This window comes from Grus americana, chromosome 22 (genome assembly GCF_028858705.1).
Source record: "Grus americana isolate bGruAme1 chromosome 22, bGruAme1.mat, whole genome shotgun sequence".
Classification (NCBI taxonomy): Eukaryota; Metazoa; Chordata; class Aves; order Gruiformes; family Gruidae; genus Grus; species Grus americana.
The window spans coordinates 3,892,194-3,908,552 of record NC_072873.1 but is presented as its reverse complement, the minus strand read 5'-3'; the positions used below and the strand labels follow the sequence as shown (position 1 = coordinate 3,908,552).

The following is a 16,359-nucleotide window of genomic DNA, read 5'->3' as shown; positions in this document are numbered from 1 at the left end:
GTGCGGCTGCAAAGGGCTTTATTGGTGACACGGTGGGACCGAGCCCCCCTGGCCAGCACGGACATCGCAGGGCTGGGGGTCCGCACCATAGCGCGGCTCCCCCGGTGCCACGGCAGCTCTGCTCAGGGCTGGTCCCCACCGGCCTCTCCGTGGCCGAACACGAAGTCGTGCATGGCCCGGACGTACATGGTGCTGTCGGGGCTGGCCAGCCTCAGGCGCGAGAGTGGGGCGAAGAGCTGGGTGGTGACGCAGCGCAGGGGAGGGCAGGGGGTGCTGATGGCCTCCAGGAACGCCTGCCACCACAGAGGGGTCAGACCCGTCCCCAGCGTGGCCCCACGGCCACCCATGGACACGCACCGTCCCAGAGCCCCTCACCCCCAGCCTGCAGGGACTGACCGGCAGGACGTCCTCCACCTCCTGGGCCGCGTCATGGAAGAGGCTCTGGCAGTGCCGCAGGTATCGGTGGTAGAGGTCCCGTGTCTCGGCATCCAGGCCCTGCAGCTCGCTGCCCTCAGGGTCTGGGTGCTGCAGGTTGGCCAGGAAGCTGGTGTTGACGGGTCCGCACTCCACCAGCGTCAGGCTGCGGGAGGGAGTGGGGCGGCAGCTCTGAGCCGAGCACCTGAGCTGCCATAGTACCCCCCCCATCCCAGCATCCCTCCGTTCGGGTGCCTGGTGGGCAGGAACACAGCCCCCCGCGGCGCTGCCGGCACTCACTGGATGTTGAAGGGCTGCAGGACGATGGCCAGGCTCTCACACAGCCCCTCCACCGCAAACTTGCTGGCGCAGTACACGGAGTTGAAGGGCAGCCCTGGGGCAGAGCCGCACCCTGAGCACCGGGTCCCTTCCCCACAGCTCCCCGTGCCCAGGGTGCCGGGGGTCCTGCCGCAGCAGGGCCAGGTCCCACCTTGCAGCCCCCCGATACTGCTGGAGATGATGATCCGCCCGGCCCTGCGGCGCTTCATGGCGGGCAGGAACGCCTGGATAGTGCGGACGGCCCCGAAGAGGTTCACGTCAAAGACGGTCTTCATGGCTTGGTCAGAGCAGGTCTCCAGGGGACCCATCAGTCCCACCCCCGCGTTGCACACTGCTGGGCACCGCACCAGTGAGCCAGGCACCACGGCCCCCCTCACGCTCCCTGGCACCATCGAGGTGCCAGAAAACAGGAACGTGGGGGCCATTCCCTGTTGATGTGCCAGTGATCCTTGGCACCCCCAAACCCAGCTCCTGCACCCCTGCTCCGCTGAACACGCCCCATCCCAGCCCCAGGATTGCCAGCATCTCCCATGATTTGGCATCTGCTCCCAGTGCCCTGGGGAGGGTTGTCAGCCCCGGAGAGGTCCCCCAGTCGCCCCGGGGACGGTAGGGGCACTGGGAAGAGCCGTACCCAGCACGTCCAGCTGCTGCTCCTGCACCCGCTGCGCGGCAGCTGCCAGCGAGCACGGGTCAGTGACGTCGAGCTGCAGGACCTCCAGCGTGTCGGGGCAGCAGCCCCCAAGGCGCTCCAGCAGCCGATCACCCTTGGCCAGGTCGCGCATGGTGGCGTACACTGGGGGAAGAGAGCACGGCCGCGGGGCAGCGGTGCTGCCGAGCTGCGCGGCCGGCACCAGCCACAGCCCACCCCCGGGCACCAGCTGTCTGGGAGACCCCCGGCGGTGCCGGCCCCCCCGGCACAGCGTCACCCCTTTACCTTTGAACCTGCCAGTGGCGTCGGCTGCCAGGCGTGCGGCGAGCCCCAGGCCGATGCCTGAGGAGCAGCCCGTGATCAGCACCGTGGTTCTCTCCATGGGCAGGCAGTGCCAGCCGAGGGGGCCGCGTCGTTTAAGAGGGCTGGAAGGGGGGTCCCCCCGCCCCACGTCACGGGTGTTGTGTCTGCCGCCTTATCTCAAGGCCCCTCCACCCGCCTCCCTGCCCGCGCTCGAGGCTCCCTGCGCCTCGATGCTCTCACAGCTGCCGCGATAAAGACCTCACGGAGCCGGGACCCCCCCCCCGCAGCTCTGGGGTACAAGGGGAGCCGCAGCCCTGGGAGTTGGCACCAGCCGGGGCCAGCCCCAGCCGCACCGCGCCGTGCCAGGCACCCCAGCTGCCGGCACGCATCCGGCAATGCATTTCTCAGGCCCAGGGACTGAGCACCGCTCCCCTGCACCCCGTTTCACGCACGTCCTGCGCTGCAGAGAGGAGATGGACACACATGGGAGGAAAGAGCGCGCAGCAGCCAGGCCTTTAATCGCTCTGCACGCTGGCAGCACCGCGGCCGGGCTCTGCCTGAGCCCTGGCTTGGGGGCAGAAAGGCCCAGAAAATCCCGTCCCAGGGAGCGTGGCCCCAGCATCACCGCAGAAAGCTCTGCAAAGCCTCTTTCATACAAAAGGCACCAAGCGTGGCCGGGGCCGTGCAGCGGCGGGGGCCCCACAGGCACTGGGGTCCATGGGGCAGGCAGCCACCTCGTCGTAGGGAGGCCCAGGACCACAGCAGGGATGAGGCCGGTTCCCCGCTTCCCCCTGGGGCAGAAGCTGCTTTTCCCCCCCACCGCTGCCACCTCCCTGGCTGCTTCTCCGCCATCACCGCCCCCACCAGCCAGCCAGCGCCCCGCAGCAGGGACATGTGTGCCCTGTCCCTCTGTCCCTCTGCACAGTCCCGGCTCCCACTGAGCTTCCAGCTGGAAGTGCCGGGGCAGCAGAGCCCTTCCCCCGGGCCCTCACCTCCAGGCTCAAGCCCAGCTTTCCTGGGGACAGGCTCGGGGCAGCCAGGGCTGAGCACAGAGCATGGTGCAGGATGAGTCCCTGGGGCAGAGCCTGTCCCGCATCTGGCTGCCAGCCCCCCTCAGGGCACATCCTGCCCACGCAGGGGAATGGCGGCTCCAGGCTGGCTGGGTGCCACCAGGGCTCTGCGCTTTCATTCCAGCATTGCCGGGATGAAGCCGTCAGGCCAGGAGCTGCAGGAGCCTGGAGGCGGGAGGACTCGGGGTCTCTGCCCTCCCTCCCGGGGAAGGCTCTGGAGGCACAGCCCAAAGTCACGCCGGCCCAGCCCGGCTGCGCCACAGGGCGCTGGGGTAGTATTTGAGGAACAGCTTCCTGGAGATCTCCAGCGTGTCCCCAGCCGGCACGGCCGGGTAACGCTTCTTGTTGTAAACGAAGCCTCTCTCCACCTGGAAGACAGCCTGGTTGAACTGGTCCTGGTGGAAGGGGCTGCCCGAGTTGAGGCTCTCCACCAGGGCAGACACGAAGAGGCTCCAGCGCACGCCGTAGTAGTCCAGCACCAGCCCCCCCAGCTGCTTGTTGGCGTAGTCCAGGATGTTCCCGCTGGGTCCCCAGAGCGTCACCTGGTTCCGGGCGTTCAGCTCGTACTGCTCAGCCTCCTGGTCGCTGGTGGCCATGGCACGGGCGCTCTCCAGCCATCGGCCCAGCAGGAAGAGGCTGTGGCTGGAGAGGAGGCTGTCCAGCTCCGGCAGCAGGTCGTAGACCAGCACACCGCCGGCCGTGAGCAGCTCTGGCAGCGCGTGGCTCTGGAAGGCCTGGCGGATGCTCAGGTAGTATTTGGTCACCAGCTGCTGAGCCGCCTGCCGCGTGACATCCACCAGGTCGTAGCGGAAGGTGGTGCTGGAGCCCAGCTCCGTGCCGGCGCTCAGCAGCAGGCGCCAGGCCTCGTACACGTCGCTGGTGTTGTACCACAGCTCGGTGTCCATGTGCAGGGAGGGCCGGCGCACCAGCGGGCTGCGGTTGTGGTTGACGCAGACCCCGGTGCAGTTGTACACGCTGCGGAGGAGCAGCCGCCAGGCACTGGCTGCGGCGGCGTTTGGGGCGCCGTAGCGGCGCTCGGCATAGCGGGTCACCCAGCTGGGGAGGTCGAGGGGGTCCTGGCGCCAGCCCAGCTCATTCATCAGCTCGTACACCATGTCGTTCTGTTCGATGCCCTCAGGCACCAGCCCGGTGCCCACCATGGTGGAGTTGGGGAAGCGGCGAGCCGCAAAGGGGCCGTGGTTGATGGCCTCCACGGTGCCAAAGAGGCCGTGATTGCCTCCAAAGTTGTGCAGCATGCACCAGATGAAGGGCTGCCCGTAGAAAGATTCTGTCCACTGGTAGACAGGCTTGGACTCGGCAAAGAGGTCGAGAACGATCATCCTGCCGAGGGGCACGCCACGCAGCAGGGCCCGCACCTGCGCCGGCTGCCAGAAGTCCGGCTGGTGCTGGAAGAGCCAGCCCTGCATCAGCCACAGCGCCTCGGGGTCGGCTGGGGACAGAGGAGCACAGGGTGAGGCTCCCCTCCGGCCAGGCCCTGCCGGCGCAGCCACCACGCTCCCGGCGCAGCAGGCGTCCCGCGAGGAGACTTTGAGGGTCTGGCACCAACGGGGTCTGCTGAGCACAGGCAGCTCAGCGCTCGCACGGAGCCCACAGCCCCGCAGCCGGGCCGGCTCCACACACTGACCCACCTCCCGTCATGGACGTGAAGACGGCATTGCTGACCCTCGAGAGATAGGCAGGGTCGGAGGAGATGGGGGTCATCTCGTTGAAGGTGTCAGCGCTGTAGATGTGGTCTGTGCCGAATTCCTTGATCAGCTCCTTCAGGAAGAGGGTCCCGATCACCTGGAACATGGGGTCCTCCGGGTCCAGCAGGTAGGTGCATGAGTAGGTGCAGTCAAAGTGGCTCCAGCCCCCAAGGCGAGTGGCATTCACGCGTGGGAAGACCCTGCACCGGAGGGTAGACACAGGGTCAGGACAGGACCCCTGCGCCCCTGTGGTGACAGGGCAACCTTCTGGGGAAGCCGGTGTGGGCACAGGAGGGTCAGGAGCCGTGTTGGCCCCGGGAACGCCCTGTGCAGTGGGTGCTGGCTGGAGGTGGGATCCTGGGAAGGGCACGGAGCTGAGACACCGGGGAGGGAGCTGCAGCCAGGGCTGATCTGCCCTGTGGGGTCCATGAGCACATGGGGCTGCACCTACCGAAGAACCCCCTGGGGCACGTGGCCTGCGAAGGCCGGCAGCACCGTGATCATCCCCAGCGAGCGCATCCTCTCCACGATCCGGTACTGGGAGAGAGAAGGAGGGAGGGAGCAGGGGGAGAGGAGCCCCCACCTCCCTGCAAAAGGACCCCGGGCACCACTGGAGCCTGGGGAAGGGAGCAGCAGCCCCCGGGACTCTGTGAGCCCCGTCTCAGCCCCAGGGAGCAAGGCAGGGGGTCGCATGGGTCTGCCCCGGGCGGGTGGGCGGCCCCGGTGTCCCCGGTACCTGCAGGTAAAGCTGTCTGAGGTGCCAGGCCGGTGGCAGCGGCCCTGCCCAGCCGTGGAGGTTCCCCATCCGGTTCCAGGCCAGGAACGCCGGCCCCGTGAAGTACGCGTTGATCTCCGACTGGTTCAGCCCCAGGGAGCGGTACACCTGCACGAGGTGGCGGACACTCAGCCGGCCCCGTGGCTGCCCCGCTACCCTGCCCGGTCCCATGGGCCCCGATACTCAACCCGCTGCCAGGTCGCCTCCTGCCCCACGAAGGCCAGCGCCAGGTTGATGCCGCTGAGCGCCATCCAGTCAATCTCCCGCTCCCAGCGCGCCCAGTCCCACCAGGCGTAGGAGTAGCTCTGGGTGCAGACGTTCTGGTAGTAGCGGTACCTGGGGGGAGCGGGCGGGAGGCTGCGGGCTGGATCTCCCCGTTCCCGGCCCCGTTCCCGTTACGTAAGGGCGCCTTGTCCCGGGCTAACGAGGCGTGAGCTGCGCCCGGCCCCGCGCCCGGTGCCCAGTCCGCCCCCGCGGGACAGGACGGGACGGGACCGGCCCCGGCGGGACCCCGCGGCCCCCGTTACCTGCCGGGGGCGGTGGCGCGGATCTCGGCCCTCAGCCGCGGCAGCGGGTCGGGCAGGCGGAGCTGCTCCCCGGACCAGGAGATGTGGCAGCCGCAGAAGTCTCGCAGGTAGCGGTACAGACCGGCGGCCGCCGCCACGCCGCTGGAACCGGTCACGGCCACAGCCACGGCGGCGCCGGGCGGCGAGAGCAGCCGGTAGGTGTCGGGCCCGCCCGCCGCCAGCGCCGCCTCCACCGACAGCGCCACAGCGGCGGCCCGCGGGCCCAGCAAGCGCCGCGCCAGCGCCCGCACCGCCGCCTCCTGCCGCGCATCCCCCGCGCCCGCCCGCGGTGCCGCCGCCAGCAGCAGCAGCAACAGCGCCAAGACCGGCCCCGGCCGCGCCGCCATCGCCGCTCCCTGCCCCAGCGTCGCCGCGCTCCGCCAATCGGGGACCGGAGGTGGGCGGGGCCGGCCGGGGCGGAACCGGCAGTGGGCGGGACCGAGCCGGTACCGTGAGCGGGGCGGGGCTGGTGCCGGTTCCGCGGGCGGGTCTCGGCCCGCCTGACACCCGGAGCGGAGGGGACGGGACGCAGGGATGTACCGGGCAGGGCAGCAGCGGGCAGGGCCGGGCCTGGCAGCCCGGAGGGGCAGGGGCTGGAGGCTGCCTGCGCCCCGGGACCACGGCGGTCCCTTCCCCGCCCGCTCTGGGTGGCCGGCCGGGCTGGCGGGGCCGGGGCTGCAGCTCCTGCCTGGGGCAGCGGGACCCCCCGCGGGTAGCAGGAGCCGCCGTGGCTGCCGGGCCGTGGTGGGGCACAGGTGGGGCTGGCACCGATGGCTCCGGGCTGTTTTCACATCACGTTTTCCACCCGCGACGGCTCCAAAACCCCGCGGGGCGAACCGGGCCACGGCGGTCCCGGAGCATCCCCTAGCCCGGGGGAGCGGCGCTGCCCGGTTCCAGGCTCCCGGGATCGACCGAGACCCGCTCCGGGGCCGCGGGGCCGCTCCCAGGGCTGCGTCCCCCGGAGCCGCCTCAGTCCCGCCGGTCCCCCGCACCCTCGGGCCGCTCCTCGCGGGACCTTCCCGGGCCGGGGCCGCTCCGCCCTGACGGGGGCGCTACGAGACCGGGCAGCGGAGGCTCCGCCGGGTCCCGGGGCCGCAGCCGGTGCCCGGGGCGGGGGAGAGGCCCGGAGCAGCCCGGGACCGGCCCGAGCCCCCGCTCCAAGCCCCCGCTCCGGCTGCCCTCTCGCCCCGGGGCACGGGCAGGTGGGTGCCCGGTGCTCCGCACCTCCAGGGGCCCAGCCCTTGCCGCCGGAGAAGGCGGGTGGGCGCCAGAGCCCCGGGGAGGAACCTCGAGGGGAGGCTGCACCCCAACCCCGCTGCGCACCTGCAGCCATCGCACCCAGCAGCTGGTTTGCACCCTCAGGCCCCAGCGCAGGTGCAGCAGCGAAGACAGATAATGTACAGGCAGGGCAGGCCACGCTGCCTGCTACAGCGGGGGCAGAGGGCAGCGCCAGGGCAAGCAGAGCGGGCAGCAGCAGGGCCCCAGCCAGGGACACGGCGAACAGTGGCACCCGGGAGAGGTCCCGCTGCGCTGTCGGGCCTCCATGCAGAGCTGCCGGGGCACAAGCGTGAATCCCTCCAGGGAGCAGCGGCAGGGGCTTGCCTGGATCGTGCAGGGTCCCTCGGGCATCGTGGGCACTGCCCACGACAGAGCCTTGCTGTGAGGGATGGCCCTGCCACCTCCTTTGATGCAGAAGGGAAGGATGAGGTCGGGGCTGGGGGCTCCCCGCCACAGCCCACGGAGGGGGCCCAGCCCTGCCAGCCAGCGGCGAGGGCTGCCCGTGTGGCCCTAGAGCCATCAAAACAGCCAAGTGGAGCCATGGAAACGGGCAGAAATACTGTGATTGCACATGGGAGTGGTGCAAGAGAGCAGGGGAAGGGGTGAAAGGAGAGAGCATCCCCTGGACACAGCTGGCACGGCAGCAGCGGGGGATCCGTCTCCTCATCCGAGGGGTGCAGGAGGACAAGGGACAGGCATCCTCCAGCTGCAGGGGCAGCACAGACCGGCTCCTCACCCTCCCAGGAGGAGATGGGAAACACACCGGGCTGCAAACAGCTTCAAAAACACAATCGCCAAACCCCCACAGAAACCTCCCTTCCGCTCCTCCCGCACATGCGGAAAAACCCCCTCAGGCAGGTCCAAGCCCTGCAGGAAAGGCCTGAGTAAACACGTCCCTCCCGGGTGGGGAGCGGGTCCCCACGGAGGGGGGGATGCCCTGTGGCCTGGGGGGCCAGGAGCAGGGCTGCACCCTGAGCACACAGAGCGTGTTTGCCCAGCCCCTGTGAAAGGACATCCACAACACTCGGGTTTAATCAAGCCTGAGTTTTCTTCCTGCATAACCGCTCGTTTCACTCAGTTAATGGGTTTATCTGGAGGCTCCAGGACAAAGCGGCCCCTGCTCAGCCCCAGCCGGCCTTTCTCAGGATGTCAGCCGGGGCTCGATAAGCACAGAGACATTTCAGCCAAGGCACAGTCACGCCGGTCTCGTTTTACAAACCAGATCTGCCCACCCCACCGTCCTGGCCAGCGAGGCGACAGGATCCCAGGGCAGGAAAGCTGAAGGTCCCAGCTCCCCCCGGGCAGCTTTCAGGGCTCTGCCCAGTGTCGGACAGGGAAGGGGCACTGCCCGGAGCGCCCTTCGGAGAGCGCAGGGAAACAGAAAAGAGGCCCCAGTAATTGTTGTGCAGTTAGTTTAATTTACACAGTGACTGCCAGCAACACATTCTACCTGGGCAGCAGGACTGGTGTCACTGCTCCTCACGCAGACGCATTTTGATTTCATCTTTCTTTCTGTAGACATCATTGTAAACATATGGCCACGTCTACCTGTAAACACAGTGGTTACCCAGAAGCTGCCCATGTGCAGCACAAGGATCCCCGTGCTCCGTGCGTGCACTCGTTGTGGTGTGCAGTGCGCACACACCCCTTTCTCACGTAATTTTAAACAGCCCTGCACTACGTAGCGTTTCCTCTTCAATTCCAGGTTACAATGATTCTCGTTATTGTTCTAATCCATACACAAATACTTCAGATCCACTGAGACAATTAAACAGGACAGTTACACACAACACTAACACACCCCTCCACTGCTCCTACAGCTACATCGAGTCGAGGAGGGCAAGAAATTATTCACATCTTGCACAGGAGAAAAAGCAACAGCTACCCTGGGGAAATCCCACCCAGACTCCACTGCCATGGGACTCTTTTGGCAAGACTCAGCCTCTGTTCTCCCTTAAAAAGCTCCTTAGACCCCGAGCAAACGTGATGTTGTGTCACTGGTACCTCCACCTTCGCAAAAGCTGCCCCCGCTGATGCCAAGCCTGCACAGGCATTATCTGGATGTGCCTCTAGGACTCTGCAGCCTCGAGGCTTTGTTTTTAAACAAGAAACCCAAGAAGTTCTGCTGCCAGCAGTCAGCACCCAAGATGACAGTTTGCACCGCGGCTCGTCCCTCCTCCATCTTGCCCCAGGCCAGCACAAGGCAGCAAAGCCCTCTGTGCCCAAGCCCCCTGTTCTCACCACCACCTCCAGAAACAGGAGGTGAACGGGCCCTCGCTGCTGGGCAGAGGGCTCTGCCTGGGATACGAGCGTGCAGGTGCACAGTTAAAGGAGCAGCTATTCTCCGGGGAGGACAGGAACAGCCTTTTCTGCAAGGACAAGGTGTTTCCCCATCACTAGAGCAAACAGAGCCAGCACACACTTAGCTGAGGCTGAGTCCCTTGGTTTTGTCAGATTAAAACACGGCACACGTGGAAGCCCTAGAGGCAGGAGAAGCATGCCCTGGATTGTCAACTGCCCACTGCTCATCATTTGTTTAATCAGAGGCAGAGACACATAGGATCCAGCTGTAAAACTTTCTGAAAAGAACTTTTTACTTAGCAGCAAGCTTTGTGCAAGCTGAAGTTGTTACACCTTTTCTCCTTGTGCTGGTACGCCCGCTCAGGCAGAGCTGCATTTCTCTCACACTGCCCTGATAAGCTTGCCAGGGAATTCACAACACGAGAAGTACACTATTACACGCCAAACTCAGACACTTCATGCACTTAGTATCTTCAGTGGTAAACTTAAGGAACGAAAAGGGGTTTTTTGATCCAGTGTCACTCATTACCCGAGAATGTAAAAGCTCTTGGCTTCGAAACGCCCCAGTAACACTCGAGTGTGCTGCAATAAGTTATTTTCACTATGGGAGGATTACATGCAACTCAGACACATGGGAGAGAGCTAGCCATAAACACATGACGTCTAACTCTGGTCGAGCGGAGGGATCTTTAGTCGTCAAACCTGCCCTCACGGATGGTATCAAAGGAGAAAGGGAGAAACTTGAATCCTGTGCCAGTGTAGAACTTGTTCTGGAATTCAATCCTGCAAGAGAGGTAAGAGCATGCGTTCATTAAAAAGGAAGCTCTTGGATACAAGAGCAAGAACTCCATTAAAAGTATGATTAACTATAAAAAAAAATAAAGCTTTAAAGAGAAAAAGTGGAATTACAACGCAGTGTATCTATTGGCACAAGACCCACATTTGTGTTTGATGCTTCTGGAGAGGAGCAGGAGAACTGTCCAGGTACTTTGATCCCACCTCCACGGGCAATAAAAAGGCAGGAAAAATAGGATGAACTCCCTAAATGCAGTATCACTTGGGAGCACATAGCATCTCCTATAAGATCTCATTACTAAAGTTCACATTTTAGTTCGAACAAACCTCAATCTCATGATGCTGCGCTCAGACTTCCTCCATCAGCTACTTCTGTTTATTTACTTGAGCATATTTGGTTTATCCCCACATGACAACTTCTGCTGAGCTAGAGATGTGCCTGTTGTCTCCAGCTGAACATTAACGGAGCCTTGTTTGCCTGCTTCCCCAAATAAACTCGGTTTAAAAAAAGAATTATTCTAGAGAACTGTCCAATGGTCAGCAGCCGCCAAATAGGGAAAGAAAAAAAATAATCCCATGATTCACAGTAAAAACAAGCACAGTGTTTCAGCAGCCTCATGAGAAACACTTTCCATTGCGTGATCCACTAAAAAAACGAAGTCCCTGTAGGAATCAAGTGACAGCAAATTGTAGAGCAATTTAACACAATTCAGAAGTATTTTTATGAAGCACAAAAAGGCAGACTTGAATTATTATTTTTTTCAAATGGGGAATCATGGCAAACTCCAAAGCTGCATTTCAGCTGGCAGAAACTGATTTTGCAACAGAGCTCAGGAGGGAAACTTTCAGAAAAACAGCTTTCTGCTCATATCTTCTGCTGCCTGTTCATGCAGATACACAGACGTCCCTGCAGAGGAATCCCTGGGATGAGCAGGATTTTCCGCGTGGGAGGAAGGGCTCCTTGCCAACACGCTCCAGTTTTTCAGGAACCCTGATAATCTCCATAAGTATCCTGTGACTAAGTAACTATTCTGTAAGCAAAGCGAAATAAGAGGCAGAGGGTTGGGTATCTGAGTCACACAGAACCCACTGTAAATGAAATTTTAACCCTGATGATTAACTGTTCCAGCTGGCCCCGACATCTGAAAGCTCTTTTTGGACACTCTCAGTTACAACTGGCCACAACTGGATGCCTGAAGCTCCAGGAGAGGCTTTCATAAGGTTAGGGAACTAGTGAAAAATGTTTATTTAGCCAAAAATCATGGCTTAAATGTTCTGTGTGTTTTTTCTGCCATTGTCTACAGGAACATCCAGAATTCAAGGTCTTTTTTTTGTTTGTTTGTTTGAGACACTGCTGTTTCCAGGATCACTGGCTGTCATGCGTACCAGCTCTATTTCTAAACTTTGCACTGTGTGTCTCCCACCAGTGATCAAGTTCTGCAGAAGAATTTACTAGAGAGTTAGCATTGCCCTGTAAATAAAAAGACCAGAAAGCTTTCTGGCAGTCGGCATTCAAGAAAACCCACTCTTCAGCTTTTTTGTATTAATTGTTAGCTTAAGTGTTCGTTGGACTGCAGTTACGTGGATTTTCCAACCCAACACAGCCATAGAGTACCCACACTGTCTCGAAAACTCAGCAGCTCACAGTGGGAAGCAGCTCCCTCGTGGGAAGCCACTGCAGAGACAGTTGTTGAACAGGAAACTTAAATTTGGTACAAGTGCAAATTCCTACTTGGTATTTGTGTTCTGAAAGGGGTGTGCCAATCCCGGGGGTCAGCTGTGTTCAGAGCACACCTCCAAGGGGGTAGCCCCCAGCGCACCTTGCAGTCAGAGCGCGACTCGGGTGTTTGTGCAGAGATTGTTGCAGTTACTCGTTCCCAAAAAGGACAGCAGCTTCATAGCCCGCACCCTGGGTCATTCTGTCCCGTGCTTACAGGAGCCTGCCTTTTAGAGCAGTAGTGTGCTCTTAATGGCCACACTAACGACAAGCTCTGGCTCACGACCTTTACAAAGAAAAATAAAATTCTGGCAAGCTGCTGGGGAGCTGGGCTTCACCACTCCCACTGCCGCGATGCAACTCCAGCACACCCACGCCCTGAAAGCAGCGCTGCCCCGTGGGCGGCAGCGGGCCAGAGCTCTGCCCCGGCAGAAGAGAGTTTGCCTGTCTCTTCTCAGTTTACAGCCGAGAACAGCCGTCCACGAAGCACCGCATAATTGCCGCTTTTTATTTATTCTGCACGGTTGTTTGAGGTTGACCACGTTTGTTGTGCTTGAAATCTACTTCGGCATCCCCGCGCAGACCCACAGCGCTCTCCAACTTTGCCATTCAGAACAAAACAGGCGTCGCGTGAGCTCCTCGCCTTCAGCTTCCCCTAAGGCTGCGTGGCCGAGAGCACCGCTTTGGGTCCATTTCACTGCCTCCAAGGGGCTGAGTTCATTCTGGGGATGTTTATGGACCAGCGGCAAAGAGCTCAGGCAACCCACGATAAAGAAAAATCAGGTTTATGTCTGTCTCAAGTATGGCCAGAATAAAGTGCGCAGGCTGGCCAGATGCTATGCCTGAGGGAGAGAACAGACCGAAACCTTTAGCAAGAGCAGAGTTCTCTGTGTTTGCCAAACCTATAGTCACGTATGGCCAGGACCCACACTCTCCACGTGGACACAGACTGAGGGGTGGGAGACTGGCCGAGGGACACTTGGGTAACCAGAACTGAGCCTGACCAATGTGGTCTGACTGCTCCAAACTTGAACGGAACCTCCTACATCACGATGCTCACCTAGCACCAACCTCTCTCCTACAGAGCAATACAAACCCCACTTGACACCGCTCTGAATTAACCTCATTTGCTTTGTATTATGCCTTACTGCTAGCCATTCTTTCTAGCTGTGGCCTGGTCTTGGGACATATTCTAGGGAGACTAGCTTCCAGCTCTAAATCAGGCCTAAAACTGAGCCTAAAATACTTCTTCACACAGGAAAACAGCTCCACTAAAACCGTACGCCTGCATCAATCCATGATGTTGAGACCTTACTTTGAATCCAGTTACAAACTTCTCCTTCTGGGCAAAGTCTATGTTTGCTCACGTTAGAAGAGCTGACCAGTTTAAAAAAAAAAAAGGTAAGCTACTTTAATCTAAACATCCATGTCAAACTAAATTACTGAAAAGCAAATAGAAAGGTAATATATTTCAGACCAGGAAAAGGAGTTAACGGCACGATGTGGGGTACAGCTCAACCAGCTACCGAGCTCCAGCAGACCTCCGATACACATGCGTGCAGTCTTGGCAGCACTCAGAGTGCTTCCTCCACCCCAGAATGCCCCAGAAAAACCCAGCCTGCTGAAAGAACGCATACTTTCTGAAAAAACACGCAATATATCTTCCTCATCTGGGAATGATAGGCAGAGCACATGGAACAATCTGTGCTTTTTTCCCCCCACCAGAAAGACACATGCTAAATTCCTCCTCCTTTCCAGGAAGGCTGAACCACCCACACCTTCAGAATTCCTGATAGGTGACTCTTCTCCCACAGCCAGAAAATCCGATCTGCTCCTCCCAGGACAGCTGTATTTGACACCCCACCCCACCCCCTTCTAAAAAGGGAACACCTACCATTGGAAACATCCTGATTTCATGTTCAGAAGCTAAAAGGAATGTTAACAGTCTGTTCTTTTGAACAACTGCAGGTGCCTTCCTCTCCACTGTGATAACAAAATTCCAACAAACCCAAAATCATTTCAGCAGATTACTTGCAGTTTGAAATATTGCCTTACACTTGCTTTTCAGGCTCTAAGCTTGAAGAGATTTTTCTCTTAGAGAACATACATTAAAGTTTTACAAGTTTAGGGAAAATATGGCTTCATTAAGAGCTTCAGTTCCGCAGCTCCCCAGCAAGTGCCCTGCACTGGTCTGCACAGCACAGTGATCCATGTGCTCATGGCTACTGCCCAGCTGGGTTTCTCTGTTTGTTTGCCATTTCAGTGACCTGCATCTTCCCTTGACACGTTTCCAGACAATTTTTTTTCATCACCCTTTAGAGATTGCCTGGTGATGTGAAAAGCCACCTCTTGGCTGAACTGCAGCCTCCAGTTGACACTCGTTCCAGGTGCTCTGTGAGCAGTATCCGTAAGCACAGTTTGTGATTATTAACACAAAAGACAGGTAGCTCCAGAAAAACATGCTTTCTTATCTCAGCCCCATCCCTTTGGGTAAAAAAGAAAACACAGAGCCTGCCAAGAAGAAAAGCCATTCAGAACTGTTCATCTGCCATTGTTCAGAAGTGTACCACGCAGCACTGCAGTCCAGAGAAACAAGACTTTGAAAATCCACTAATTCCCAAGCAACTGCAGACCAAAACTACTGCAAATGGGGCTGGAGTACTGCATACTCTTTGCTCTCCTTCGGACGGCTAGCCATAATACCAGGCAGGGTTTGCAGAGCTCCTTTCACACTGATGCAATGGTGTAGTACAGTGACAGCAGGATGAGGAAACACCAGCCAGTCAGCAAGTAGTTCTCAAGTGACTGGTATGAAGATTTCTAGGCTAGATGCCAGGAAAAACAGAAGCACCATCCAGCAGCCATTTGCAGCAGCAGCCCCCCCATGGCTCCTCGGCACAAGATGGCTACACCTCCAAACCAGGGGGTGAAGCTCGACCCACCCGAGCTACAAAGACCCAGGCACTCAGGACACTCCAGCCTGCACCCCGCAGGCTGCCAACAGAGAGGGCAAAAGGACAAAGCCTTCCTTCCCCAGAAACAGGGGGAAAAAGTGCAACAAGGCTGATTTTATTTTCTTTTTTTAAGGCACTGGCTGTCTTTTTCACTTACAGAACTAGTTCTAAAAAGTGCTCACAACCATTTGTTCCCATTTAAGCAAGACAGAATATTCCTTGTGTACTTCATGGGACTTCACTTTGTTCTCCTGACCTACCAGGAAAGAAGCTACCTTAAGAGGTGGCAGTGACCTGAACTCTACAGAGGCACAGACGTACTCCCTACGCACAGACATACTCCCTACACTTTAAGTTGAAGAGAACCCTAGGTAAGCAAAACCCATGCCCACACTGCTCCTTTGATCCCACCAGCGCACTAACCAGAGAATCTGAGTGGAACAATGCATGCTCTTAAATACGGATTAAAGAAAGCTCTTGAATTCTTTCCATACTTGGGTGCAGAGAAAGCGATGAGTACTTCTTGTTTACCGGCTGTCTGCACACATAGGAACTTAATAATCATGGCAAAAGGGCTACAAAAGCATCTGCCAATAAGCAAGAAATAGCTCCTATTCCACAGCACCCCAAAGGGCAGACGGGCACAGCTGCCCCTGTTCGATGCAAGGTCTTACGAAGTCAAGCAAGACCACATGAAGGAAACTACAGTCAGTAGCTACTGCACACTAAGGAACACAAACATTAGAACCAGGCAAAGGACCAAAAAACAGAACATGAAAGTCCCACTGAAAGCCACAAGCACGCGCATCCATCTAGCACAACCCTTCCATCCCACTGTTCACAAAGCTTTAGTCTAATTTATTTTTAAGCAGAGATCAGTTACTCTCCACAATTTCTAAGCAACATTTATGCATACAATCGGGAGAGAGTGGTGTATCACTAGAAACAAGACTGAAATCTGTGACCCTTTTAAAGACTTTCTGCTATCAGAGCACATCTGTCATAGGACATTTAGATGTTTAGGTAGATCTGTGGTACTCCAGCACTTCTGAACGTTGCTGATCTTGGCTCAGTGTTATCCACTACCCCAATTTTACAGCCTTAGCTTTCCCGTGTAAGGGTCAACACAATTTTCTAGAAGATAGTATTTCTGCATTGTCCAGGTGACATCAATTTTCTTGCTACGAAGAGCTATGAAGTTTCTGCATGCTCCAGTAACTCACCAGTGCAAGCGGAGAGCATGGAGAAAAGCAGACAGCCCTTCCATGACCAGGAGAATCGCTACTGTCAGAGTAGCGAAAGCAGCAAATATGAAGAAGAGGCCAAAGCCTCCACCCAGACTCCTCACGCTGAGGCCGACGTGGATCACCATGGTCCAGAGCACCTCCGAGAGCTCTGCCAGGAGAAAGGGGAGAGAGGACTCATTTCAGAGCATTCAGCAAGAATGGAGGGTTGTTACGGTTTACTTATAAAGCAAAAACTAAAGTCAAAC

The 16,359-nt window shown here is 58.7% G+C and overlaps 3 protein-coding genes across 17 annotated transcripts in view; all 3 read right to left on the bottom strand.

Annotated features, from left to right (window-relative positions):
* Window positions 1-4: 4 nt before the first annotated feature.
* Window positions 5-2,030, bottom strand: HSD17B1 (hydroxysteroid 17-beta dehydrogenase 1). 9 transcript variants are annotated; one of them, XM_054801444.1, is made up of 6 exons: window positions 1,688-2,030; window positions 1,385-1,546; window positions 905-1,084; window positions 715-808; window positions 397-580; window positions 5-293 (listed from the first exon to the last, which is right to left on the bottom strand). In XM_054801444.1, exons 1-6 carry the CDS (start codon window positions 1,782-1,784, stop codon window positions 123-125), a joined length of 888 nt encoding a protein of 295 aa, XP_054657419.1. In that variant the 5' UTR covers window positions 1,785-2,030; the 3' UTR covers window positions 5-122. The 9 variants fall into 9 exon arrangements, with proteins under 9 accessions (XP_054657419.1, XP_054657418.1, XP_054657417.1 ...); XM_054801443.1 differs by having other exon boundaries at window positions 1,385-2,030; XM_054801442.1 differs by having other exon boundaries at window positions 5-580.
* A 158-nt stretch (window positions 2,031-2,188) lies between these two features.
* Window positions 2,189-7,123, bottom strand: NAGLU (N-acetyl-alpha-glucosaminidase). The gene is made up of 6 exons (XM_054801434.1): window positions 5,784-7,123; window positions 5,445-5,592; window positions 5,218-5,364; window positions 4,933-5,018; window positions 4,425-4,681; window positions 2,189-4,225 (listed from the first exon to the last, which is right to left on the bottom strand). The coding sequence occupies exons 1-6, from the start codon at window positions 6,167-6,169 to the stop codon at window positions 3,009-3,011; spliced, it is 2,241 nt and encodes a 746-aa protein (XP_054657409.1). The 5' UTR covers window positions 6,170-7,123; the 3' UTR covers window positions 2,189-3,008.
* A 1,375-nt stretch (window positions 7,124-8,498) lies between these two features.
* Window positions 8,499-16,359, bottom strand: part of ATP6V0A1 (ATPase H+ transporting V0 subunit a1) — a 30,323-nt gene continuing 22,462 nt past the window's right edge. For all 7 annotated transcript variants that reach the window (XM_054801385.1, XM_054801386.1, XM_054801380.1 and 4 more), the window contains 2 exons: window positions 16,091-16,262; window positions 8,499-10,184 (listed from right to left, as the gene is read on the bottom strand). In XM_054801385.1, the coding sequence (XP_054657360.1) occupies window positions 10,091-10,184; window positions 16,091-16,262 (266 nt within the window). In that variant the 3' untranslated portion in view covers window positions 8,499-10,090. The remainder of the gene's footprint in view (window positions 10,185-16,090; window positions 16,263-16,359) is intronic.